The following is a 27,556-nucleotide window of genomic DNA, read 5'->3' on the forward strand; positions in this document are numbered from 1 at the left end:
TTTATAAATTTAAGATTTTAGGATGTTTCTCACAAAATCATGATTTGAATAGTAGCTGATTGATTTCAAGTTTTCATAATCATATCGTGTATTAAAAATAAATTTTAAAACCGACTTATGACCCGTATGTTAAGTGGTTGATGTAGCTAATGTCATGATAAAACATGTGACCAACCAACTCTTTTTTTTGTTCGCTTCCTCTTAGTTGGTTTTAGGTTGTAATCGTTTGCTCTAATTAATATAATTACTTGCTTAGCAAAAAAAATTTTTTAAACAAAAAATAGTTGAATGAAGAAGCTTTTGTTTTGCCATTGTTTTATTCAGAGGCTTCATATGTGCGCTACTTGTGCACTCAATCATGCAACAACTTTCACTCCTTGCTTTTGCAGTCTCGCTCAACCCTCTCTCTTATTAACTATCTTATTACAGATTTTATTTTTTGTATGATATGATTATCCAAATTGTATTAAAGAACAATCTCAAAGTTTATATAGCATGATTTTCATCACAATGAATGAGGTTATCTCTAAATCTCTAAGTGAAAAAATTATTTTAAATATGGCATGTTTTTGTCTTGATTTGCCTTCTATTTCTTAATCACCATATGACCTGTTTTTTTCTATATTCTTTTCGATTTTTAGAATTGAATTGTAGACCAGTTTCAAACTTCTATATTTACATTCTAACATACTCGTGAATGAGGTGTATCTCGGAATTTTAGGTTAAAATATTTATTATGGCCTTGAGATTAAAAAATTTAGAATCTTGTAATGAGAATTGTTTAAAACTGGCTTACGACCCTTGTGCTGCAAGATTATGACTTGTGAATTATCTATAATTAGTAGTAGGATTTTTCTTTTTTTTTCTTGAAACGGGCCCTAAAAAAATGGACCTTCTTAGGGTCATTATTTAACTTTAACTATTTTTTCTTGTTTATTATAGCTTTACTTATTATTATTACTATTATCTATAATTAGTAGTAGGATTTTTCTTGTTTATTATAGCTTTACTCATTATTATTACTATTATTGTTAGGAGGAATATGGTTTAGGTCAAAAGCACAAATAAACTCACGTTTTTTAGCCCATAACCCAATCAAATTGCTTCAAAACGGGTTATGATGCAATTTTGCGTGGTCCGACCCAATCATTATATTTATTACTAAATATTATTATATTATTAAATCTAATTATTAAAATAGTAATATTAATTTACTTCTTAGATATTATTGTTATTATATAATCATCATCAAGTATTAATATATTAATAAATAATATAAAATAATTATTATTAATTATCATTATTATCATTATTATTATTATTAATTTATGATTATTAATATTATTTATTTATAACTATCATTTAAAAATATCCAAAAATACTATTATTATTATTCATTATTCATTATTCATTATTATTACTTATCATTATATTATAATAATTATTTAATATTCATATTATTATTATTTAAATATTAATTATATATTTATTACATTCAATCTAATTTAATTTAGTTTAATTGAATTCAATTTAATTTAGTTCAGTTCAGCTCAGTTCAATTCAGTTCAGCTCAGTTCAGCTCAGATTAGTTCAGTTCAGCTGTTTTATGCCGAAGTGAACAGGCCCTAAGGGCCTATTCTCCCCAGCTTATTTTCAGTTCAGCTCAGCTCAGTTCTGTTCAGCTCCATTCTTTTATAACCATTTTGTTAAATATTATTATTATGTTGGTCTAATTTATTTTACTAATTACTCTTATTATTATTATTTATTGTTATATCACTATTATTAAGTATTATTATTATTAGTATTATTATTATATTATTATTTTGTTTATTATAGATTTACTCATTATTATTACTATTTATTAGAAGGAATATGATTTAGGTAAAAAACACAAATAAAGCCACGTTTTTTAGCCCATAAACCAATCAAATTGCGTCAAAATGGTTTATGATGTAATTTTACGCATCCGACCAAATCATTCTTTTTATTACTAAATATTATTATATTATTAAATCTAATTATTAAAATAGTAAATTCAATTTACTTCTTATTTATTATTATTATGATATAATCATCATCATTTATTAATATATTAATACAAATAATATAGAATAATAATTATTAATTATCATTAGTATCTTTAATTATTATCATTAATTATTATTATTATTATTATTTTATGATTATTAATATTAGTTATTCATAACTATCATTTAAAAATATCCAAATACTATTATTATTACTTATCATTATAATTATTATTTAATATTCATATTATTATTGTTTAAGTATTATTTATATATTTATTACATTCAATTTAATTCAATTCAGTTTAACTAAATTCAGCTCAGTTCAGTTCAGTTCAGCTGTTTTATGCCGAAGATAACATTCCCTAACTTGTCTTATTTATGGCGAAAATTCACAATGCTTAAGGTGGTTGATTGATTCAATATATGCTTGATTGATATAGTGTGAATGATTAAGTCAATAACTTATCCTCTAAAAATAAAAGTCCGTAACTTATTAAGTTACATGTCTACCATTTCTCATTTCATTTACCTCACTTTATCTGCGAAGATGAGTATCATTCCCAATATATCAATTAAGTATTTTATCTTCGTAGTTATTGGTGTACCTCAATAACATAAAATTTCTTTAATTATCCTAGCTTTGTATTATACTATCCTAAAAAAAGCTTTTTATTATAGTACTCAGTATTAGTATTACAAATATATAGTAAAACAATTTCTCCTTTTCTCTCTCTATTATTTAGAATGTCGTCCCGTTTTCTTTTCTCCATATAATATTTAGAAATCCATTTCCTATTTCTTCAATGAAGTTCACCAAATGATACGAACCTGATTTCAATCAATCCACCATCCTAGATCTTCCAGATTATTCACCAAAAAAATCTTTTTCTTAATATCTAAACCAATTTTCTCAATTGGGACTCTCTTAAGTCCAACTCATTTTCATTTGCACAACTATATTTTTCTCTGCTTTTTTTGTCGAACTTGAAGCCACCGGTACTTCCACCGGAGTTCTGCCACCAGCGATCGGACAATGGTTAATTGTTGAGTGTTGCATGTTCTTTTTCGCTCTACTCTATTATGTATCTATTGCTGGAATACCCTTATTTTGTGTGTGCAATGGTGCCTCGAAAATTTCTGCATAATAATATCGTATATATATAACTGCAGAAAGTTTTAAAATCTCTTGCATTTCTCTCGAGGAACACAATCTAGCCTCTTTTTTTTGGTGTTGAACAATCTTGTCCTTAATCAAGACATTTTATACAATCCATTGATTTGGCAAATGAAAAGGGAAGTTAAATATAATAATTTTTTTCAACCAAATCAATCTTTCCTTGATTTAAGGAACCAAATTATTACCTTATCCAATTACTTTTAATTTCCAAAACTTATATGACCATGGCACATGCATGGATTGATTCTGGAGTCTACCCATCAGCAAATTTAGAGATAGAGACGACACGTGGTATTGAAAATGTGAGGATAATTGTGGAGACGACATTTGGCGGAATTGATATTAGCTTGACAAATAAGCATTATGTACTTAGCTTTATATATATATATAGATTAGTGTTTTGACCAAGTCAAAACACTAAAAACTACTTGAAAAGCTTGTGCCGAACACGCCCTATGAAGAAGTTAAGAAGTACCTTCAAGATGTGCTGCTCCAAATGCAATGCGGTAATAGGCTTATCATGATCATGGAGAAGATTCCAACAGAGGTATGAAATGTTGTACTTATATGACACTATCATGAAAAAAATAAAGATATGTTAGTTAAGAGAGCAGTAATAATCTTTGTGTTAATGTATTTATAGACATATGCACTTAACCTACCCTTGTATATTCGCAGATCGCAAAGTATCTGATTTCAAAAGTGATTAATTCTGTAGCTACTGATCAGAAAGATTTGGTCGAATATGCAGAGGTAATATATATGCTGATTTTTATTGCATCAATTCTATACTTTTTCTTTAATAAATTGATGATATACCTAATTTGTTTTAAATTATGGCAGGAGTTCTATTATGGAGGATTAACTCAGGTGTGCTTTCAAAACTTTGTGAAAGCACATGGCAAATTTGAGGATTGGAAGGCCTACCTTCAGGAAAGGGAATAGGAGATTGGTAAGATGAACAGTGGATGGATAAAACTCAACTCGTCCAAAGTAAAAAAAGCATAACAAAGATAGCCTTGCACCATCCATTAGGAAGCAGTTTAGCAAGGAAAGGAACAAGAATAGGGAGATGTTAAGCCAATTGGAGGCTGACCTGGAGAAAGAAATGGACTACATCTTCAAGAAAATGTCTAAGTTTGTATTTCTAGTTGGGTCTCTTAAGGAAGTCAACGCCAGGGCCGTATTTGGGCATGGGCGAGAGGGGCAGCTGTCCACGGTCCAAAACACATAACCCAAATAAGTAAAGGTAAAAGAGAATAAAAGGAAAAATAGAAAAAAATGGTCCTTCTCCAATGGATGGTTGCAACTTTTTTTGGTTTTGCAAAATTGAACTTTATTTGTTATTTCTTTATTAATCATTTAATTGTGCATCTTTTCGATTTTTTTTTTTTGGATTTTCTGTTTGACATATTAAATGATCAAACTTTATTTGTAATTTCTTTATTAATCATTCAATCGTGCATCTTTTTGATTTTTTTTTGTTTTTGAGTTTTCTGATTGACATATTAAATGATCAAGTACTTACATCCTTATTTTAACGTCTCTTTCAAAAATTTCGGACCAAAAAATTGTTTATTTTTCGGTCTAGACCGAAAAATAAAACATTCAAAAAACTTGGACTTAATTAGGTCCATAATATGTAGGCTCGCCCTTGGGCCTCCAAAATCTCAGAAACGGGGCTGGTCAATTTTCTCAAAGAACAATCTAAATGGATGGGCATCCTGGTTTTAAAAGAAGATGTTGCTGAGAAACCTGAGATGATAGAGTTGGCAGCGTCTAAGGGAGTGAAGGTTGACAAGATGTTTCCACTTGACAGTGACAAGTGAGGGTCTAGTACACTGAGTTAGTGGGTTAGTCCGTATGAGAGTGTTTGCATGTGAACTGGGCCTATTAATATTTTAGCGCTAAAGATAAATGGACCAGAAATTGTAAAAACAAGTATTCTTTCGAGAAGGTGGAGATATATGGCAACTTATTCCACAAATTTGAACTTCGATATTGCGCAGATACTGGTAGATAATAGTCCCAAACCCAATAAATGGACCAGAAATTGTAAAAACTAGCATTCTTTCGAGAAGGTGGAGATATATGGCAACTTATTCCACAAGTTTGAACTTCGATATTGCGCAGATACTGGTAGATAATAGTCCCAAACCCAATAATATTTTCGCATATTGGATATCAGTTTTGAATAGAGAACAGAAATTCCCAAATTGGGTGAATGGGGTTGTGAACTTGCATCGACTTTAACTAATTAAAAATGTAATTAGTTAATTTTCTTTGCCTTGTTTGTGTATGACTACATGTAAAACTATGTTTTTAACTAACTTCAAGTTTAATTAGTTTTATTTAATTTAATCAATAATCTATTTTCATTATGCTTAATTCTAGTTTCGAGTTTAATTTAACATGTTTATAATTAGTAGAAACCGACCTAGTTTTTAGGCTAATTTTCATGTTAATATTTTTAGGCTCTTAATAACCTTATTTTCCATGTCTCTTATTATGCAATTTCTTTGTCCCATATAAGTTCTGATCATTTGTCACTTAAACCAATGTATTTTTGGCCCTTTAGTTTATCCTATAACTTTTGTCCATGATCCATAGTCACCTTTGCAATGAGGTTTGTTTTAGGATTTTAAACCTGAACTAATCGTAAGTGGTCACATTCAATTTTAGTTTAAATTTGCATCAACTTTAATCCACCTAGTAATTTAGGTAGTATGCTTAGGCCCTGAAACTGACATACCCATGTTGGTTAAGTCTTATTACGGTGACATTACAAATGAGGCCGAGTAGAGGCCGCTGCAGCGGGCGAGTGTGGCTTATTGATTCACACTCGTACCCTGTCCCCGAACCTATGACTCTGGTTTATTTGTCTCGGGTGTCCACGAACCTTTAATCCTCATGCCAACGCACTCATGTGCGATGTTAACAAGTACTCAGTCCCTTTGTGACGTGGGCCCAATAACCACGCCTATAAATTTATACAAATATATTAAAAGGCGTGCGAAAACAAAAAATCGTGTCACGTGGCGCTCTCCCTAGGAAATTTTAGTTCATGTAATCTATGTACAATAAAAAATTAAGAAATTGCACTGTATAAGGTTTGATCCCAAGACCTCAAGTATGTATACTAAAGTTTTAACCACTAGGCTAAGTTGTATTTAATGTTATTATCATAAATTTTATATTAATAAATGAAATGTTTTCTTATCCGGGATTGCAAGAGTGGTTATTGGCAAATTAAAATGGAAAAAGAAAGTATTCCATTAACTGCATTTAGTGTTCCTCAAGGACATTACAAATGGTTAGTTATGCCATTTGGATTAAAAAAATGCACCTCAAATCTTTCAAAGAAGGATGGATAATATATATAAAGATCTTAATAATTGTTGTCTACTAGCTATATATTGATGATATCTTGGTGTTCTCTGAAAAGCTTGAACTAGACAATATAAAAATGATTTGAAAGCTGGTAACTCAAAGATGATTAAAGCATGGGATAATACTAGGGATAGATAAATGTGTCTTTGCTAAAATTAATCATTGTGTATTATCAAAGAATGACATATTGAACATGACATGGGATAACCAAAGCTAGTTTCCTTGCACGCCGTCTACCAGATTCTTCAATTCCACTAGTATCACCACCACGCTTAAGAAAATTATATGACAAATCCCGCGGATTGCATATGAATTTTTCAAGGTTGATGGCATTCTTCAGACAATACAAGGCTAATGTAAATTCTAAATTTTCATGAACACTAAAAGCTCCCATCCATTCGAGTTTTCGTAAGTTAGGAAGGGTTGCACTAGTATCATCTAGTGTCTCCAACCAATGCTTCACATAATCCAGATTGCACTCCTCTGACTCTGACTCTGATTCTAACTCTGATTCTGACTCTGACTCTGATTCTGATTCTGACTCTGACTCGTTCTCAGAATTCGATTCAACATCCGGTCTCCTGCAAGAACGACACCACCACCACATTACCTGTACAACCCCTCCAAAATTAGAGATAACATGCAATACATGACAAAATAATGACTAAAGATTAAAACTAGCAAGTACAGCCAAAAAGAATGCTAGCTAGCTCATTCACCTGCAACTTTAATTCATGCAATAAAGGACAGGCCTCTGCAAAGCACATCAACGGAAGAATGTTTCTATGGCGATCAACTATAACTCGCAACTCCAAGTATTTGACACAAGGAAAGGAAGGAATGCTAAGATCACCAGTAATCTATCAATAATAATTGAAAATTTGAGATTAGTGTGAACCAAACAAAATGATAATAATATATTAGATGCTGCTGACTATGTTTGCTATATACAGACCATGTTCATATCAAGGCAAAGCTTAGACAGCTGTGTGGGGAAGCATTTGCTCCGCAAGATATTTGGAAGCACGCAAGCATCAAAATACCTCCAACGGAAACTTAATTCAACAAGCGATGGTACACAAGCACAAACCAGATCTAGCCTTTTGGTGATGGATGAAATTTCAAAAGATCGAAGATTCACAGCATGTATTTCAACTTTACCCAGCAAGAAGCAATTGTGAATAGCCAAATATTTCAACTTTTGTGACAAATTCATGATCTTCGCATTTGACAGATTGTCAGCTCTTTCGATGTGTAGCCGTTCTAACAGATGGCACTGAGACAAGAGCGCTTCTAGAACCTCTTCCTTCACATCAACACACTTTAAACATATGGATGTTAGGTAGCTAAGCCCATTCTCGTATAAAAAATCATTCAAGACATTCAATGGTAAGGAGTAATCACGCTCATAAACAGATGTTCCACCACTCAAATCGAGCTCCAAATTCTTAACTCTTTTAGAAATAGCAAATTTAATCCACATATTGATATAATGTGTACAAGACTCACCTAATGGAACGCGAATTCTAAAGTCATTAATGAATGGAGCACGATGCAAGTTCAAAACCCCATTCACCCAATTTGGGAATTTCTTTTTTCTATTCATAGTTGATTTCCAATATGCCAAAATATCATTGGGGTTGGGACTATTATCTACCAATATCTGCGCAATATCGAAGTTCAAACTTGTGTAATAAGTTGCCATATATCTCCACCTCCTCGAAAGAATGCTAGTTTTTGTAGCATCTTTGAAGTCAACCAGGGATAGAATGAACCAAAGAATATCGTCTGGCAAATTGGTGAGCCTGTCATTTTTATCAATTTGTTCCTTTTATTTACAACCAGCAGCATGGAAAGGAAAATAAAGTGGTTAGAGCCTTGGGTGACCAAAAAAACAATGATAAAAGAGTCTAGGTGCTGCAGGAAAGTCACTACAAAGTACTCCCTCCGTCCTCTATTAATTTACCCCTTAGAATAAGGGACATCCTTAAAAAGAATACACGTAAACTTATAGAGGACGCAGAGAGTAGATTACAAGTAGAAGTGCACAATTTAGCAGTAACACCGAGTAACCATAACATACACTACTTATCATTATCATGTCATGTGTTACCAAAAAAAAAAAACATAAAACATACCAAGTACAAAATAAACAACCAAAAAATAGAGAGTAAACTAATTACCATAAGCATAGAATCTTCCATTGCAGCATCAACAACCTAAGCCATTTGTACGACCAAGATATGTATCATGGATTCATGGCAAGTGTTAGATGAGATTCAATATATATAGAATAGCAATATTCAAGAGAATATACATATACAAGTATTTTTGTATCTTAAAATTAAAACATACTAATATAAAAAGTAAGTCTTACCATGAACAATTAACCACAGATCAAAGATGAAAGTGGTCAGTGGATGGTGGTGGAGATCGAAGACGGCGGTGCCGATGGATATAAGATTATTTTTGGTGATTTATTATTGAGTATCGTTAGAGATATATATAAATACAAACTAGGTTAACTTAAACAATACAAAAAAAGGATATAAAAAAAGGAGAGAATTATTTTTGGTGATTTATTATTGAGTATTGTTAGAGATATATATAAATACAAACTAGGTTAACTTAAACAATACAAAAAAAAGGATATAAAAAAAGGAGAGAATTATTTTTGGTGATTTATTATTGAGTATCGTTAGAGAATAGAGATATATATAAATACAAACTAGGTTAACTTAAAAAACATATCAGAACCGACTCCACCCTTTTTTTCTCTCTCCCCTCTCTCCTCTCTACTTTCAAAAACCCTAGCCTCCATTGTTGATTTTTTAAAGGGGCTTCCATCGGTTTTTACCGTTGGAAAGCCCCCACCTTTGCTTTTTTATTTGTTTTTTAGGTTTCCAATAACGATTTCTCCCTCGAAAGACAGGGTTTTCGATCTCCTTCTGAAGAAAAGGTTTTTCGATCTCCTTCGAAAGACAAGGTTTTTCGACCTCCTTCGAAAGACAGGGTTTTTCTCCTGAGGGGGAATTTCTATAGGTTACAATCCGGGATACTAGATCTAATGGATTGCGGTGAAATTATTTTGTTGGTGAAGAATTATGCGGGATCACAAAGGTTATCAATTTTTCGAATACGGTCAGATGAATCCGACGGAAATCGTCCTCACGACTACAAGGGATCGTTAGATTGTCTCTCCAACAAGGCTGTATTTTCCAGCGATATAAGCGGGAGATGTTCCACATTGCAAGATTTGTTTGACGATCGTAGTTTTTATGAAGGAAATTTTTGTTTGATTCAACTTATGTATTTGTTTGATTCGATTGCTTATGTAGATGTCGTATGACTTTTTATTAATGAATTAATTTTACTATTCAAAAAAAAAAAAAAACTAGGTTAACTTAAACAATACAAAAAAAGTGGATATAAGAAAGGAGAGAGGATTATTTTTGGTGATTTATTATTGGGCCGTATCGTTAGAGATATATATATAAAACAAACTAGGTTAACTTAAACAATACAAAAAAGTGAATATAAGAAAGAAGAGAGAATTGTTTTTGATGATTTATTATTGGGTATCATTACAGATATATATGAATACAAACTAGGTTAACTTTTTACAAAAAAAAGTGGATATAAGAAAGAAGAGATATCTATTATTGAATATCGTTAGAGATATATATAAATACAGACTAGGTTAATTTAAACAATACAAAAAAGTGAATATAAGAAAGAAGAGAGAATTATTTTTGGTGATTTATTATTAAGTATCGTTAGAGATATATGATTATATGTACCCTTGGATGCACAAATACGAAGAAGAAGAGAGGTCAAAAGGTTTATTACTTTGAAAATTGAATGATCAAGTAGGTGAGTGCCATTTTTGATTTTTTTTATATAATCTTAATTATATAAGGTAGTTCCCGTCAAAATAAATAAATTATATGAGGTAATTCCTGCGGGATTTGGTATCCATATGAAATTACCAAATTAACCTTTAAAAGCTTTTCATTTTACACAAAGTAGTTAGGGCATATTTGTAAAGTTCAATCTTAAAAAATAAATAAGAAATAAATAAAGCAGTTATCTTAATTCTTAACTCATATGCACAAAATTCTTTCTGTAATCTCTTCGTTGTATATTTTTTTTGGCGACACTCTTAGTTATATTTACTCTATTATATTTTTGATATAGAATTTTATCTACTATATTTTTTATACTACATTACTTTTCAAAAATTTATATGCTTTGTTTTTCTAAATTTATATACATATGATGTCAAAATACACTATCATGTCAAACACTATAACGATCGATTGTGATAATTTTGTGTAATATACAAATAAACTACATTATAACATTTTAAAATACACTATATTATGTAAAAACACATTATATCATGCAACACTATCATATCAAAAAAACACAGCAACACACTATCATGTCAAAATACATTATATCATGTCAATATACACTATATCATGTCAATATACACTATAACATGCAACACTATCATGTCAAAAAACTCAGCAAAACACTATGATTTTAAAATACACTATATCATTTTAAAATATACTGTATTATTTCAAAATACGCTATATTATTTTAAAAATACACTATCAGGAGAGTGAAGTTATCAGACGAGAAAGAAGTTATCAAGAGAGAAAAAAGAGCGAAAGACTAAACGCGGCAAAAACGAAAAGTTGTAATCATTAAAACTCGTGTGAGATGAATAAGGTATACACTAAGTAAGTGTACAACGGGTTCATATTAGTTTTTTTAATGTTTTGAAGTTTGATATTTTAAAAACAAATAGTAATAGTATTACAACTAAGAAAAAAATAATTAAAAGTTCCCTTCAAACAAAAGAAAAAAAAAGGATCAAGGTTTTCCTACTTTTTATTCTCTTATTTTTCCTTTCTCTTTCCTTCTTTTCCTTAATTGGAAATAAACCATTAGGAAAAGTGAAAAATGTATTCGTATAGAAGAGATTGGCGATAAAATCCACAACCTCTAGCTTTCCCCCTCATGATTGATTCCAACAACTACATATTTGTCACAACATATGGCTAATTAGCTTTGACCATTTGGTGATTTTGTAGAAAAATAACACTAGACCCCTTCGATTTTTTAGGAAATCTCCCAAGTGTCCGTAATTTATTTCAAAAATGCACAAGATACCCATCGACATGCTACTATTCACATATAACCATTAGAAATTCGGACAAGTTTTTATATGTTACTCATATAGAACAGCAAGCCGACAACAAAAGACACAGATAAACAGACTGCTAATCCACTCTAGGCCACCAAACCTGCTTGTCGAGCAAACCAATCTGCAGCCAATTATTGAAAAACAAGCCAAATATACCTTCAAAGAGTGCACTTACAATGATCAATTGCTCATTGTGGCTCCAGTGAAGACTAAGCTATGGGTTACTTACACTTCTGCTGGTTCGCGAATCGGACTTATAAGGGCAAGTACTAACATTAACAACTTCATAACAGAGGTTCTAATATGAGGGGCAATGTTAATTATAGTATCATTTCATTAATTGAACCACAAGGCTACATAATATTCTACTACCAGGTAAGAACAGAAATAGCTCCACGATTCAAGCTCCAGCTAGCGGCAAACTTGAAGACATAGATAATAGTATCCTTCAACCATACATCCTTTTAGAAGGTGGTTCCATTCCATCCAAAAAAGGAACCCTGCAAAAGTTCAGGAAAAGGATTCTAAATCAACTGGTGAAATGCGAGATAATGTTGGACAGTGACTCATGGCAGAACTTAAACCTGCAACTACGTTACTCCCCCGACCATTAATACAGAACTTTCTAGAAATAATATGAAGAAAAATAGCAACAAAGAAAAACCGGCAGATGCAAGGGAAATGAAAGACTAGCTTTGAGGACAGTTTTACATGGTGAAAGCTTGTTTACATGTTCTATTACTGGCTAGCACTGGTGTAAAGCATGCAAACACTGTGCATGTTCTTGAATTGGATGGTCCTAAACAGCAGGAAGAGTGCAATGATAAGAAAATGAGGGTGTGATGGGTATTCCACTAACATGAACAAGATGATCAAATAACTTGCCTTGGTGTCATAGAATTTGAGGAAGAAACGGTTTTTAGGAACAGACAGCTGGCTCTCGAGGATGGAGGCAATCGCAGCACTCAATTTCTTGTTCGTGTCAGGGTTAAGTCCTCCAATGGAAACAAGCTCACCATATGCTGCAGGCTGTTCAGATCCGCCAAATGCCATGGGCACTGATCCTTTGAGCACCACCATAACATACTGCAATGTTTTGTTCAAGGTAGTAGGCCAATTTCAATCTCAAGATGTACACATCTAATACACAAGGTAATTTTCAGCAAACAAAAAGCAAAATCAGAATTAAACAAGGACAAAACAGATTTTCTTCATAGTTCAGGATACAAAGAAAATGGCCAATTATATATTGATGACACAAAATACACGTATGAAGCATCACTTGCACTAGTCAGCATCAAACAGAGATTAGCAAGCATAGCCTGACACATGAAGGAGTTGGACGATAGGTTATGAGCAGATAGTAGGAAATAAGCCAATCAACCAATTCCAAATGACATTTCACAGGCATCAATGTCCTTATCTTGATCTGGAGAAAAGGAGGGGGTTGGATAAACTATAAGCCAACGTCTCATTTCTATTAGACTTGTTTGGAAAGTAAAGCTTGCATCGCCTGTGGCTAATATTGAACATACGTCAGTTCAATCGAGACTAAGCCTGCAAGGCACCAAGATACATTAATTCCTCTGAAGTCACAGACCCTCAAGAAACCAGCGAAGGTGGAGCTGAAATTATGAACTCCTCGCTATCCCATGAACTTTTCTTATCAGGTTATAATGGACTAAGAATAGAAGAGACAACATTTGGATGATGATATAGTAAGGTAGCGATCAAAGAAGTTAAATACGGATTAACATCATGCAGGTAACGAAAGGTTATGGAAAACAAACTCAATCACATTCGCCACAGCACCTAACACCACGAAAAAAATTATTTACCCCATGCGACAGCTAACTAGACAGAGGCTCCTACTGAACAAAACCGAGTAGCTGCAGTTTAGCGGCCCGTAATAAGAAAAGAGTACTATAAGAGAATTCAGTCTCACAAATAAGGATTGTGAGTGTGATCATTGATCAATTACATGCCACTCTTGATGATCTATTCACCATTTATCAAGAAGCACAAAAACAATACGGACCACTCATATCTAACGATGATACCGCTAGCCGCTAAGGATCCTTAAGCAACCCCCAAAATATTCTAGTTGGAAATGATATCTTTCGATAAATGACAATAGTAAGGTCACTAATAGTCTGATCAGAAGAGAGCCAACTGAATTGAGGGCTAACACAGCGATCATAAGCCACCGGCAGGTTGATAATTCATACACAGCACAAATGACATGTCGTGCTCACAAAGCCATTTTGACAAAGACCCAGAAATTGTGGGTTTACAAAATAAAGGAGCTCTAAGAAAAGATTGTTGTGTCAGTGTAACAATATCACTTGCATAGCTGAGGATGCAAAACAAGGCAATTTGGAAGACACACATATTAAGGAATACGAGAGAGATACAAATAGATAATATAATTAATATCAAACTTCCAAATAAGGGAAATATAGCAATTAATAAAGAACAGAGGAAGTAACTAGAATTACCTATAACATACTCATAAAAAACCCAAGACAAAAGGATCTTACTAATTGCAAAAAATTCGCTACTCGTTGAAATGTGCTCCCTAATTCCCTATGTCCCCCAACATATTTGCCATTTCTAATTTTAGCACTATTAATAAGTAAAGAAAATCTTCCCTTTTCCAATTATCCAATATATAAGAAAAAGAAGTAATTGATTCTATTAATACAACATTTCTCCAATTAACTAGTTTTTTTGCCCGGGCGATGCCTCGGGTCAGTTACAATAACAAATACGTTATTATTTTTAAATGTTATAATTTATTTTGCTACTTTTCGTATTTTTATCCATTAAGAAATTGAAAAATTCACGTTATGACGTGATAAGTACAAAAAATTGAAAGGTTTGAGCTTGAAAACAATACCTTAAAATGAATTGTGGTAAGATAATATGATATAAATATTCTCTTGTAAGTTACGTAATAAGAGTGTTGGAGATGTATATACTTGTTTAAGTCTTTTTAGTTAATTATAATTATTACAAGACTTCAACATATTTTATTTGAAACATTAGACAACAAAGTCATAGTGTATTAATGGTTAAGCTCTTACTTTTCATTTCAAAGGTCACTTGTTCAATACCTTACACTTACTCATTTTTTTAAAGTGAGTAGTACACAATTACACATAGACATAAAACATTTGTATTAGAAATGTGAGGAGAGTGCCACATGACACATAGACTTTCTTTCGCACGCCTTTTAATATATTTGTATAGATTGTTAATAAACCGACCTTTCAGTTATTCCTGAATAATGCAACTTTTATACCCTATTTACTCCTAATGAGTGTAAACGAATGAACACCGTCTAGAACATTAACATTTGCTAAGGGAAGTAGAAAATTGGACGAGTTGGAAAATGTGACTTATCAAAGAAAAACTGATTATCAACACGTCAAAGCCCATTAAAAGCAAATACCTCCAAAAGGTTTACATTATTCAAGAATAATCGAAAGGTTGACTTATTAAAAATTAATCGGTAAAAGTTTTATTAAGGGCAACACTATTACCATGTTATTAGAGCTAATTACTTAGTGATATTTTGTCCTTGTCCTTTATTGGTTTTAGCCTATAAATATGTAATGAGACCTTGGTAGTGGGCAGCATTAAAAGAGAATATTAATTCCGTTATTGCTCATCTATTTCTCTCTCTCTTCTTTAATATTATTCCTTTGGATTTGTGCTCTCATTGTATGACCTATCCAGTCATCATGGTATCAGAGCCATACACCTGTCCAAAGGAATGAAAATTCTGTGGAAAAAAAAAACCTAATCCCTGCTTCTGTGCCTTCATCTCCCATCTATCCAAAATTCTTTTCTTCTAAAATTCTCTTCTTTCCTCTTTCTTCCTAAAAGTGTTGACCTTTCCCTGTATTTCTCTCTGAAATCCCTCAAAAATTCATTCTTTTCTACTAAATTAGTAAATCTTCTCTCCTCCTTTCTCCCTAAATCCAAACCTTCAATGGCAAGTGGAAAAATCACATACCAAGATATGATGAATCCACTGTTTCTCCATCCTTCAGAGAGTGCCACATCTATACAAATTGATAAGCTTCAAGGGTCAACAGACTATAGAACATGGTGAAGAACAATGGAGATCAATTTATCTTCAAAACGCAAGCTGGGATTCGTCAAAGGAACAGTGGAGATGCCAACTGATGATGAAACAAAGGCGGAGCTATGGGAAACGTGTAATAATATGGTAATTGCTTGGATTACCAATAATCTCTCTTTCAATGTCAAAAAATCTGTTATGTATATGACAAATGCTAAATACATATGGGATAATCTGGAAAAACGTTTTGCTCTTACAAATGGTTCTCGAAAGTACAACTTGAACAAAGATTTGTATGAAGTAAAACAAAATGGCATGCCTTTGAATGATTATTACACCTTGATGAAATCCATATGGGAAGAGTTAGATTGCTTAAATGTGTTGCCTGTGATTTTAACTCCCACTGATGAAGTGAAAAAACTCCTTGAAACAATAGAGCAACTCAAAGAGGAGTCTAGACTGTTTGTGTTTCTTAATGAAGTAGATGAGACATATAGTCTTCAAATAAGTCAGCTTCTTATCCTGGACCCTCTTCCAAGTGTGGAAAGTGCTTGTGGGATGTTAATGCAAGAAGAATCTCAACGAGAAATCTTGCATAAACCTAAACTGGATGACACCATCTTTGCTATGTATGTTCAAGGGCAATCTAGCAAGTGCACACAACACTGTGTGCCACAAAAGAGGTCACCTTAGTGATACTTGTTGGTTTGTTGTTGGTTTTCCTAAACCTAACCCAAAATACAAATCCTACCAAACCAAACCTAAAAACCCATCACAAAACTTTGCAAAATGGAACCCTGCACCACAAAAAAAACCAACCTAAACTACCAGCTACAGCTTAAATCTCTAACAATGGAGGCCTTCTTTTTACACCACAACAGCTGGCTCAGATTGCTCAACTCCTTCCTAAAATAGCCAAAACTACTATTAACCTTCCCACTGGTGCCACCACTGCTGTCACTCACATAGGAACTGTTATTCTTCACAATGGCCTAATCCTTCAAAAAGTCCTCTGTGTTCCACATTTCAAACACAACCTCCTATCAGTCCAAAAACTTGTAAGAGAATCCAACTGTGAAATTCAGTTCTTTCCCTCTCACTGTTGCATCATTGATAGCACCACTAAACAAGTTAAAGGTGTAGGCAAAGCTAGAAATGGCCTCTATTATCTCACAAACTCCACTGTTCAGCCAAACCAAATTTCTTCACACTTCACAACCAATACTTCTACAGATGTTTCTCCAAAAATTCCATCTCAACCTGACATACATGATCCCATAGCTTTGTGGAATCACAGACTAGGGCATGCCCCACTAGCCAAACTTAAACTTCTCCCCTGTGTTTCCCCTCACTACCATTAAGGATCACAAGGTGTGCATTACCTGTCCAATAGCCAAATTCACAAAACTCTCATTTTCCCTCAGTGACTCCCATGCTCTTGTTCCTTTTGAGCTCATTCACATGAACATATGGGGACCATACAAAGAATGCACCAAAGGAAAGTATAGATACTTTCTTAACATTGTGGATGATCACACTAGACATACATGGGTATATTTGATATAATACAAATCTGATTCCTTAACCACCTTAGAAGTTTTTCTCTCTTATGCTCAAACTCATTTTAACAAGAACATCAAGTAACTAAGGTATGATAATGCCTTAGAATTTGATGATGCCCCTTGTAACAAGTTTTTTTGCTGATCATGGCATTATCTATCAAACCTCATGTGTTAAAAGACCCCAACAAAATGCTCGAGCAAAGAGAAAACACAGGCATATACTGGAAATCAGTAGAGGGTTGAGATTCCAAGGTGGTTTACCTCAGTCCTACTCCTACTGGGGAGATTGTATTCTTAGTGCACCTAATTAACAGGCTTCCTACCCCTGTTCTCAACAATATAACACCCTATGAAGCTTTATTTGGCACCAAACCTTCCTATGACCACCTGAAATTTTTTGGATGTCTTGCATTTGCTACAAACCCAGCTTTCTCCACTGATAAATTTTCTCCCAGAGGTGTTCCCTGTGTCTTTCTTGGTTACCCATCCACTCAAAAAGGATACAAACTGTTGAATTTGATCACTATGCAACTATTTGTGTCAAGAGATGTTAGATTTCATGAATCTATACTTCCTTTCCTCACAGTCCTATATGCACCCCATACCTAACCCCCACCCATCCTCATCCTCCCCTCTCATAGATGATTTCACTTACATTGATACTGATCACCCTTCTACTCCATCCACTCCTATCTCATTTTCTCCTCAACCTACTCCTCCTGCATCACCTCATAAAATTCCTACACCTCCCCCTCCAAGAAAAAGCACGAGATAACATATCCCCCCTACCTGGCACTCAGATTACATTACCAATCTTTCTACCACTCAACCACCACACATCTCAAACCTAGCCTACACCACCATACAACCACTTTTTTCCTCATTCCTTTCCACCCTCACCACAACACATTGCATCTTTCAAAGCTGTCATTCTGCATCCTCACTGGATTACAGCCATGAACACTGAATTGGCTGCACTTGAACAGAATCAGACGTGGGAAGTCACCACACTTCCACCTGGTAAATCCAGACTAGTTATACTTGGTTGCAGACAAAAACCAGATGAGGACTATGATCAAACATTTGCTCGAGTAGCCAAAATGGCTACTGTGAGAACTGTGCTAGCTGTGGCTGCAGTTGAAGAATGGTACACCATTCACATGGATGTTACCAATGCCTTTTTACATGGAGACCTCCTTAGGATGTCTACATGAAACTTCCTCAAGGCTATACCGATTTAGGATGCAGAATTACCCCACACTCCTCTTCATCTACCACTGCTCCCTTTGTTTGCAAACTCAAAAAAGCCCTTTATGGCCTCAAACAGGCCCTTCGTCAATGGTTCTCCAAACTTTCTAACACCTTGCTTCAACTTGGTTACACTCAATCTAAATCAGATTATAGTTTCTTTGTGAAAACTACCTCTGAAAGTATCACACTCATTCTAATTTATGTCGATGATTAGCTGATTTGTGGAAATCAATTCACTGCCATACAGCACCTCAAGGATATGTTATCCTCTCAGTTTCACATGAAAGACCTAGGAGACTTGAGGTACTTCCTAGGCATTGAGATTGATCGAAGTGAAGCTGGATTCTTTCTCTCACAAAAAAAAAACACACCACTCATGTACTTAAGGAATTTGGCATGCTCAATGTCAAACCCCTACACCTTCCCATGGATACTCACCTTAAATTAACCCCAGACAAGGGTGACCCCCTACCAGACCCCACTATCTATCAAAGACTACTTGGTAAATTAATTTACCTAACTATTACTAGACATGACATCAGCTTCACTGTCCAGCTCTTAAGTCAATATATGCACCAACCCACTACTGTGCATTTTCAAGCTGGTAAAAGACTTCTAAGGTACCTCTCTGGTACCCTCTCTCAAGGCATCTTCCTTGCTTCCAAGTCCGGTGCTCAACTCACTGCCTATTGTGACAGTGACTGGGCAAGTTGTCCTGTCACTAGGCGCTCTACCAGGCTTCTGTATCTTTCTTGGGCAATCTCCCGTTTCTTGGAAAACAAAAAAACAACCAGTGGTGGCTCGTTCATCTGCTGAGGCAGAATATAGAGCCATGGCACTTACTGCTTGTGAAGTTACCTCGCTCTCCGCTCTGTTGAAGGATCTTGGGCTCACAAATCTCCCCCCCACAGTGCTCAAATGTGATAACCACACAGCACTTGCAATAGCTGCTAACCCTGTCCAACATGAACGAACTAAACATGTCGAGATTGACTGCCATTATGTTCGAGATCAAGTCAAAGCAGGCACAATTATCCCCCAACATGTCTCTTCCTCTGACCAAGTGGAAGACATACTCACTAAAATTCTATCTGTGAAGCAGCATCAGAAGCTAGTCACCAAGCTGGGAGCTTCAGATGGTCTTCCCTCCTCAGCTTGAGGGAGGGGGAGTATTAAGGGCAGCACTATTACCATGTTATTACAGCTATTTACTTAGTGATATTTTGTCCTTGTCCTTTATTGGTTTTAGCCTATAAATATGTAATGAGACCTTGGTAGTGGGCAGCATTAAAAGAGAATATTAATTCCGTTATTGCTCATCTATTTCTCTCTCTCTTCTTTAATATTATTCCTTTGAATTTGTGCTCTCATTGTATGACCTATCCGGTCATCAAGTTTGTATTACTAAAAAAACATAATCATGTAGAGTCTTATTTGATTCGTTTCGTATAATTGAGTAAATTACGCAAATATAAATGTAATTAAAAATAATAATTATACAAAAAGTGCATTAGCAAATGTGAAAAGGAGAAATGAAAAGTCTATCGATGGAAAAAAAAAACCAGGAATTCAACTCAAACGTTGTAACAGTAATGTGTCAGCATAAAATCCCTTAATCAGGAAAAACAAATTAGGGTTCCAAGCAAAATCAAAAGCCAACATCTTTTCCAGTACCTAAAACCCAAAAAAAATCAAAAATTGAAGCCGTAATTTCACCACAATTCAAATACCATACAAAACCAGAAATGGGATAACAAAAGCACAAAACCCAAAATTCGGAAATTATCAATATAGCGAGAAAACTTAAAAGGAGGAGAGAGAAAGAGAGTACAGCTTTAGGTTTTCCGATGAGATCGGCGACAGAGGAAGTAGCGTCGGAAAGAATGGCGGAAGTGTCAACACCGTCGAGATTAACGTTGGTAGAAATGTTGAGGCACGGCATCTTCTCCTGCTTCACTGATTTTTTCTATCTTCTTCTTCTTCTTCTTTCTTTGCTAATCAATGAACCAGCAAAAACCTCAAAGGTTGGGAATTGGGATATGGGAATTTCTAAATGATCTTTTTGTTTGTTTTTGTTTACATGCACTTTAAAAAGAAACTTCTAGAAATTAATCCATTATGGGCCACTATGATTGGGCTTTGTGAGGATCCATTTTGGCCCAAGCAAACAAAATTGTTATTCATCCAACTCAAATAAAATGGGTGCCAAAGTTTCATAATGTGCTCATGATTAGGCCACATTCTTTTGGAACGGGAGAAATTGAGTGGAATAACTTGAATTTTGAGAAGAAATGAACTAAACTATTACAAAGCTTAACAAAGCGTTTGAAGTAAACGAAACTGAAAACAAGTCCAAAAGAGCATGACCTAAATATAATTTTATTTGTTGAAGTATGTATGTTGTATTTAGATTTTGTTAAATTTCAAATTTAATTGGTAGGAATTGTTTTCATTTGTATTCGGTAATATAGCAAAATTACACCATCTTTCTCCCATTGAAGATCTTATCTCCACCACTGCTTATGAAGGAGCAGATTCAACTTTACATGCAGAAAGGTATTGCTTGTCTTAAAGCTATGGGGGTTTTATGTACCGCATCGAACAACTCAATTTTGGATTGTTTTGCATAATTTGGTAAGTTTATTACAAAGTATAAGAGTTGAGACGAACGTTAGGCTTATGGTTACTAAGTAGAGCCTTACTCGAATTCAACAACTCTCCAAGAGCAAAGGTTGGCGTGTCATCCACAAAGTTACTAGACAACAAGTTCACCAAACACATAACCTAGCTATACGTGAGTTTATTCCTTAGACATAACACCAAATTTCAGTCTGTGGCACATGAGCTTTTCACTAATTTTTATTAATTATTTTATTTTTCAGACTTGTTTCAGTTTTATACTTGATCGATCAGATTCTCTCCAACTCCCTTAAACTCATCAAAAATATGTAAGAATATTTGATTCAATTATTATTTATGCACGATAAAATGGATGCTACTTGGGCTTGTAATGGGTTGGAGGAAAATATATTTGCTACCCACATGACTTTCATTTAACATTGACAATCTCGAATGTAGTTTGAGAATTAAAGACCAACTTCCAAACTCTCTCAAGTTTTCGAGAAAGTATTGGCGTCCCCGCATATGACATCTCACACAAAAAGGCAAAAAAAATTGGTACCAAAGCTAAGTCAAAGTGGTAACTTTCAGTTTGGTACCAAAATGACAATCTTGTATTGTGATTTTATTTTGGTATCACTTTGACTTCGCTTTGGTAGCAAAAATTTAGTCTTTTTGTGTGAGATGTCATTTTGGCATCTCACTATGAGATGCCTATAATACCTCCAAGTTTTCATACTCCTTACCGCACAAGACTTAAGTGTCTTGACAAAGTCTCAACACTATACTCACCTCCAGCATTCTTTTGACAATCACACCCTAAAACTTGAGTTGTCATATCATTGAATTTTGTGTTTATTAATATTTTTTAATGCCTTCCACCTCATGTCAACAAACAAAAGAACATGGTAACCTTTGAATAATATTCTATCTACTACCGCTAAAAAGCATAGGTAACAAATCGAGCGAACTAGATTGCAAATAGTTTCACATATTTGGAGATGAGATTTCATTATCATGGCAACAAATAGGCAAGCCGCTTCCAAATTATATAGTCGGTATTACCATAGAGTACCCTGTACCCTTTTTGCCATATGGACCGTAAGAAGATATAAAGAATCACATGAAAATTCACTTCAATTTCGACATAGATCTTGAGATGAAACCCTTGAATCATAACTCATAATACAAAAAGTTTTTAAAAATAAAAATTGAACTAACCAATAACTTAGCCATCTACCACACACTAGCTAGCTCTATTCCAATTGGTACATTTTAAGTTGAATTTAAGCAAAGAAGATGATGTTCAATTAATCACCATGCATAAGCATAACTTATTCAAAGCTTAGATTGCTGACGACCAGCAGTAGTATCAACAACATGGCAAAAGAATCTAGTAGGAGGGATAGAAAGGTGAGTTTCAAGGATAATTCCAAGACTCTTTATTAGCTTTTTCTTTACTACTTTATCAATTCCACCCATTGATATTAATTGTGCAAAAGCTGCAGGCTCCTTTGTTCCTGTAAATGATATTGGAACTGATCCTTTCAGCACCACCATCACCAACTGCACCCACACATCGCAACAAAAACACACAAAGTTAATTATTTGATCCATCATTTTCAGTTACCTACCTAGCTTGTACAACTCCCAAGGTAAGAAATGTCCCAAATGAAAAAAGACAATGGAGTAACCAATATCATTTACAAAAATTTGAACTAAGTTAATAGAAGTTGTCATGGTCCCTTAGCTTGTTCTCTTCTACATAAAACAGCTAAATTGAACTGAACTGAACTAAAATGAATAGTGATATGTGAAAGTAAAAGTATTGTCCAGAGCTGAATTGAACTGAACTGAATTGAATTGAACTAAACTGAACTGAAAATAAACTGGGAAGAACAGACCATTATGTGTGGTTGTGTCATCACTTGTGTACTTGGGTTTAGATATATAAAATAATCATATGATGGTCATTGGAACCTTAATGAGAAAACTAGGGGGAAATAATGGTCTAATTATGTTCGGTTTTGTTTTTAAAAAATTACTTTCGATCAACTTAGAATGTGTCAACTCTAAAGACATTTTTATAAAAGAGTCATCAAACTATTTTAAGCTCTTAAATTGATTTAAAAGTGCCACACATGTGACACAACTTTATCGACCACTTGATTATATTTAGAACTGTATATTTCTGATAGAGTATAAAATTATTCTCGAGACTCCAACTATTAACTTAAATTTTTGGTTGGAGTCTAAAAAATATAGAGTATAAAACTATTCTTGAGACTCCAACTATTAGCTTAAGCTTTTGGTTGGAGTCCTAAGAATAGTTTCTATCAATCTCTTTACAGCCCGCCAACAACTTAAGTATCCAAAAAAGCCCCATAAAATCATGCCATGGGCGCCTCATGGTGCACTTTTTATCTTTTTTAGCACGTGAGTTTAACATGAAATTTATTTTTGAAAGAAATTTCAAAAGTGGATAATATTTTTAATTAATGTTTATGAATATCACCTTTACTTAGGGTTCAAAATTATACTTCTACAAGCCAATCAAAACAGCTTTTGAAAATGTAAGGATCCACTGTTGATTGGTACTAGGTACTAACTCCACTGTATATCTTTTCTACGCAAAAGAAACCTACTTAAGGCCTTGGTTCCTGTTGGTGTGGTTTCCAACGTAGAATTGTCGTGGAATATATTACTCTTTCCGTTTTATAATATAGCGTTTATTTCTCTTTTTTAAGGTCAAACTTTAAAATTATTGACCAAATATTCTCATTTGTATATAAAAAATTTTATTCATGTGGGATCTTATTAGATTTGCCTCAATGTGTATTTTCATAATATCAACTTTTTATATTTTTTTATTAATAAGAAATTGAAAATATTGAAGGTCAAATGTTTATCTCGGACACCATATAAAAAAGAAACAAGCACTATATTATGAAACGGGGGAAGTATACGGTAGTACTACATTAAGAGATGTATTCACACACATGTTAATTTATACTACATATATATTACTTATAAAGTAGTACTACATTAAGAAAAGGTCTTAGACATCGATTTTTTTTTTTGAGGTGTAGAAATCATATAAATCATAAAGGGTCTTAGAGAAAATGTGATAGAGGAACAAGAAATTATAATACTCTCAACTTTGGTAATCAATAAAAATGTGAAGTGACACGTTTGGTGTTGATTTTTTTTTTATTTGGTCCTAATATTACTAGCATGGTAGTCAAATAGATTTTATATAATACTTCGCCTCCCCCAGCTTCTTTCCGCTAATTCCATTTATTATGTGTACAATCTTCCATATTTGAACATTGATTAACATCTTTTAGGTACATATAGAAAAGTTAGAACTATATTTTATTTATTCAAAATAAACATTAAGAGAGAATTTAACCATACTTCATATAACCATGTGGTAATATATATACTTTAGGGAATTTCCAAAAATACCTTTGAGATTTAGCTTAATTATCAAAATACACTTATTGAATTTTGAAGTTCAAAGTTTAAGTTTCAAGAGTACCTTAGGAAATTAATGCACTTGAATTTGGGTGTATGATAAGGGTATTTTGAGTCCAAACACAATATTCAGGAGTATTTAAGGAATTCTCAAATGTAAGGAGTAATTTGAGAATTACATTAAATCTCAGAGGTATCCGAGGAAATTTCTCAATACTTTATGATATTATATGAGGTGTTTTTTGAGGGAAAAATTATAACCTATAACCTATAACCTATAACCTATAACCTATAGGCTATATGTAGCTATAGTGGTATTGTGGAAAACACATTGTTGATGTTACACTCCGCTCCATAGTCAAATTGGCAATAGACCCCATTACAAGACTAATTGAAGTCACCATAACTTGATAAAGTGATATTGATTGGTTGTCTAGTAACAAACTAATAAACTAACAAAGTAACAATCCACTATATTTGGTGTACTATACTACGATCTATCTCTCTACATATAGTAGCCTTGTAGGCCGGCCATCAATATTTAGCAAGCTTATGTAGCAAACTAGCAATACTTGACTTCACAGCTACAAAGTCGAATATATATGCCCAATAACAATAATATCACCGGTCTAGACTCGAGTGTGTAGGTTGGATTCAGGTCATATTAGGTTAAGATTGAGTTGACATGTGCCCGTTTTGTCTATTTAAATTTGGTCGGCTAAATGAGAGTCGTTTGTCGACCTTTTGAGTTTTGGTCAAGTTAAGTTTAATTCGAGTTAATTTGGATTCACGTAGAGTTGTATATACAATCAAGTCTCGTATTGGATCAACTTCCGATCGAGTCAAGTTAGGATTAGAACAAGGTTGATTCTCGTCGAGTATGATTAAATCAATTATATAGCAATGCATTTTAGGGAACATCTGGTGCATTTGGGCCATTTTACGCTCGGGTCAAGTTCACCTTACAATTGAATAAGCTAGTTGTAACTTTAATTAGTCCATAATTTTTAAGTTTAGATAGGAGTATAAATTTTACGTTCTATTGGTTAATTTAGACAAATGACCATTTGAATCTTAGCTTAGACAAAATTAAAATGCAGAAAATTTTCAAATTTTGGACATAAAAAAAAATATTATGCGTAATTCTAATATTATGAGTATGACATATATTTTCAAATGATTTCAATTGACTGATAACTGTAATTTTTTATTTTATTTTTTCTATCTGTCTCTAGTTCCCTTCTTCTTCCTAACTAGCTAAGATTGACATCATCGATTTAACCAATTGAACCAGTTTTTTCACATCTCTAGATCAAGATGAGAGCACCCCAATACTCGATAGGTTAGATTATGATTATTGGATAACATATCTATACAAATATATTAAAAGGCGTGCGATAGAAAGCTTATGTGCCACGTAACACTCTCCTCACTTTTAAAAAAATGTGTAAGTGCAAGGTATCGAACACGTGACTTTAAAGTGAAAAGTGAGAGTTTAATCATCAATACACTATGACTTTATTGTTTAATGTTTCAAATAAAATATGATGAATTCTTGTAATAATTATAATTAACAAAAAAGACTTAAACAAGTATATACATCTCTAACATTCTTATTACGTAACTTATAAGAGAATATTGATGTCATATTCTCTTACCACAATTCTTTTTAAGGTATTGTTTTCAAACTCAAACCTTTCAATTTTACTTATCACGTCGTGACGTGAATTTTTCAATTTATTAATAGACAAAAAATATGAAAAATAGAAAAATAAATTATGAAATTTAAAAATAATAACATATTTGTTCATCGTAATTGACCCGAGGCATCGCCCGGGCAAAAAAAACTAATTATTAGCATTATTATGAGAAGATGGAGCACAACTAGGATCAATCCTAGAAATCTTCTTGAAAAAAAATCGCTTAAATATATACATAAACTTTCAATCTTTATTCTAATACTTCCCTCGTTTTTTTTTTACTTGCAACACTTTTTTTCATCAACTCCAATGCAAAATTTGGGGTAGGAGAGAGATAAAGAGGAAAATAAGAGAGATATTTATGTAATTGGAGAGAGATAGAGAGAAAGAAAAAGCAAAAATAGAAAGTGTTATAAGAAAAAATAAATAGAGGAAGTAGTTTTTTGTATTCACACTATATAGCTAATATTTAGTTAGTTATCTTCCTAATCATAACTAACTTGACATGTTAACCATTGACAAACTTCAACTATAAAATTCTTTCTTTCACACATCATCCAATATGTTAACTTACTAGCTAGCTATTGCCCTCAATCTTTAGCGTTATATATATCGAGACAAATCCAACAACACTATGTTGCAGACTTACAACAAGTAATTACCAAATTACGTACCAAGATAAAACAAACAGACTCATTAGAGACTAGAGAGAAGAGTACGTACATGTTGGGGTCGGCCAATTATAGAAGCAACAGCAGCAGCAGCTTCAGAAAAGATGGGTTCAACATCAACTCCATCCAACTTCACATTTGTTGTAATATTTAGTGCTGGCATTTTTCCTCTTCTTCTTAATAACTTATCTTTTGCTCCTTTTTTTTTTTCTCTCCTTGAATATATTTTGGGTGTTTTAGAAGATTAGATATAATTGAATTCTGAGGATCTAGTATTTATGGGCTTTAAATAGTGGCATATTAGGTACCAATCATTTGTGTATTATAAAAGAAGTCGAATATTTTGGAGTCTGAAACGGCAGTAATTA

General features: G+C 33.3%; 3 protein-coding genes and 1 long non-coding RNA gene across 6 annotated transcripts; 1 reads left to right on the top strand and 3 right to left on the bottom strand.

Moving 5' to 3' along the window:
- The first annotated feature begins 2,083 nt into the window (after positions 1 to 2,083).
- On the top strand, positions 2,084 to 5,244 carry LOC130591558 (uncharacterized). Its single transcript, XR_008969337.1, has 3 exons — positions 2,084 to 3,757; positions 3,889 to 3,963; positions 4,054 to 5,244. It is a non-coding gene; the product is annotated as an uncharacterized LOC130591558 (long non-coding RNA).
- Positions 5,245 to 6,731: 1,487 nt separating this feature from the next.
- LOC104892564 (putative FBD-associated F-box protein At5g56440) lies at positions 6,732 to 9,329 on the bottom strand. 2 transcript variants are annotated; one of them, XM_010678527.4, is made up of 5 exons: positions 8,978 to 9,329; positions 8,784 to 8,819; positions 7,556 to 8,428; positions 7,320 to 7,460; positions 6,732 to 7,210 (listed from the first exon to the last, which is right to left on the bottom strand). In XM_010678527.4, the coding sequence occupies exons 1-5, from the start codon at positions 8,978 to 8,980 to the stop codon at positions 6,773 to 6,775; spliced, it is 1,491 nt and encodes a 496-aa protein (XP_010676829.1). In that variant the 5' UTR covers positions 8,981 to 9,329; the 3' UTR covers positions 6,732 to 6,772. The 2 variants fall into 2 exon arrangements, with proteins under 2 accessions (XP_010676829.1, XP_019105007.1); XM_019249462.3 differs by having other exon boundaries at positions 7,556 to 7,921; positions 8,978 to 9,326.
- Positions 9,330 to 11,922: 2,593 nt separating this feature from the next.
- LOC104892565 (uncharacterized) lies at positions 11,923 to 20,780 on the bottom strand. Of its 2 annotated transcripts, XM_010678528.4 has the most exons (4): positions 20,553 to 20,780; positions 12,704 to 12,904; positions 12,549 to 12,617; positions 11,923 to 12,318 (listed from the first exon to the last, which is right to left on the bottom strand). In XM_010678528.4, exons 1-3 carry the CDS (start codon positions 20,661 to 20,663, stop codon positions 12,564 to 12,566), a joined length of 366 nt encoding a protein of 121 aa, XP_010676830.1. In that variant the 5' UTR covers positions 20,664 to 20,780; the 3' UTR covers positions 11,923 to 12,318; positions 12,549 to 12,563. The 2 variants fall into 2 exon arrangements, with proteins under 2 accessions (XP_010676830.1, XP_010676832.1); XM_010678530.4 differs by lacking the exon at positions 12,549 to 12,617 and having other exon boundaries at positions 20,553 to 20,776.
- Positions 20,781 to 22,459: 1,679 nt separating this feature from the next.
- Positions 22,460 to 27,556, bottom strand: LOC104892566 (uncharacterized). Its single transcript, XM_010678531.4, has 2 exons — positions 27,241 to 27,556; positions 22,460 to 22,906 (listed from the first exon to the last, which is right to left on the bottom strand). The coding sequence occupies exons 1-2, from the start codon at positions 27,349 to 27,351 to the stop codon at positions 22,679 to 22,681; spliced, it is 339 nt and encodes a 112-aa protein (XP_010676833.1). The 5' UTR covers positions 27,352 to 27,556; the 3' UTR covers positions 22,460 to 22,678.

The sequence above is a fragment of the Beta vulgaris genome, chromosome 5 (genome assembly GCF_026745355.1).
Source record: "Beta vulgaris subsp. vulgaris cultivar EL10 chromosome 5, EL10.2, whole genome shotgun sequence".
In the NCBI taxonomy this organism is placed as follows: Eukaryota; Viridiplantae; Streptophyta; class Magnoliopsida; order Caryophyllales; family Amaranthaceae; genus Beta; species Beta vulgaris.

Excerpts from the sequence above, each read along its gene's own strand:
- LOC104892564 (XM_010678527.4), bottom strand. Across the intron at positions 7,461-7,555 it reads TTTGCCTTGATATGAACATG|ATTACTGGTGATCTTAGCAT; the intron begins GTCTGTATATAG and ends TATTATTGATAG. Across the intron at positions 7,211-7,319 it reads TGCATGAATTAAAGTTGCAG|GTAATGTGGTGGTGGTGTCG; the intron begins GTGAATGAGCTA and ends GGGGTTGTACAG.
- LOC104892566 (XM_010678531.4), bottom strand. The coding sequence starts at position 27,351 with ATGCCAGCACTAAATATTACAACAAATGTGAAGTTGGATGGAGTTGAT. Across the intron at positions 22,907-27,240 it reads TAATTGGCCGACCCCAACAT|TTGGTGATGGTGGTGCTGAA; the intron begins GTACGTACTCTT and ends GTGTGGGTGCAG.
- LOC104892565 (XM_010678528.4), bottom strand. The coding sequence starts at position 20,663 with ATGCCGTGCCTCAACATTTCTACCAACGTTAATCTCGACGGTGTTGAC. Across the intron at positions 12,905-20,552 it reads TCATCGGAAAACCTAAAGCT|TATGTTATGGTGGTGCTCAA; the intron begins GTACTCTCTTTC and ends AAAACATTGCAG. Across the intron at positions 12,618-12,703 it reads TCAAATTCTATGACACCAAG|GACCATCCAATTCAAGAACA; the intron begins GCAAGTTATTTG and ends CCTGCTGTTTAG.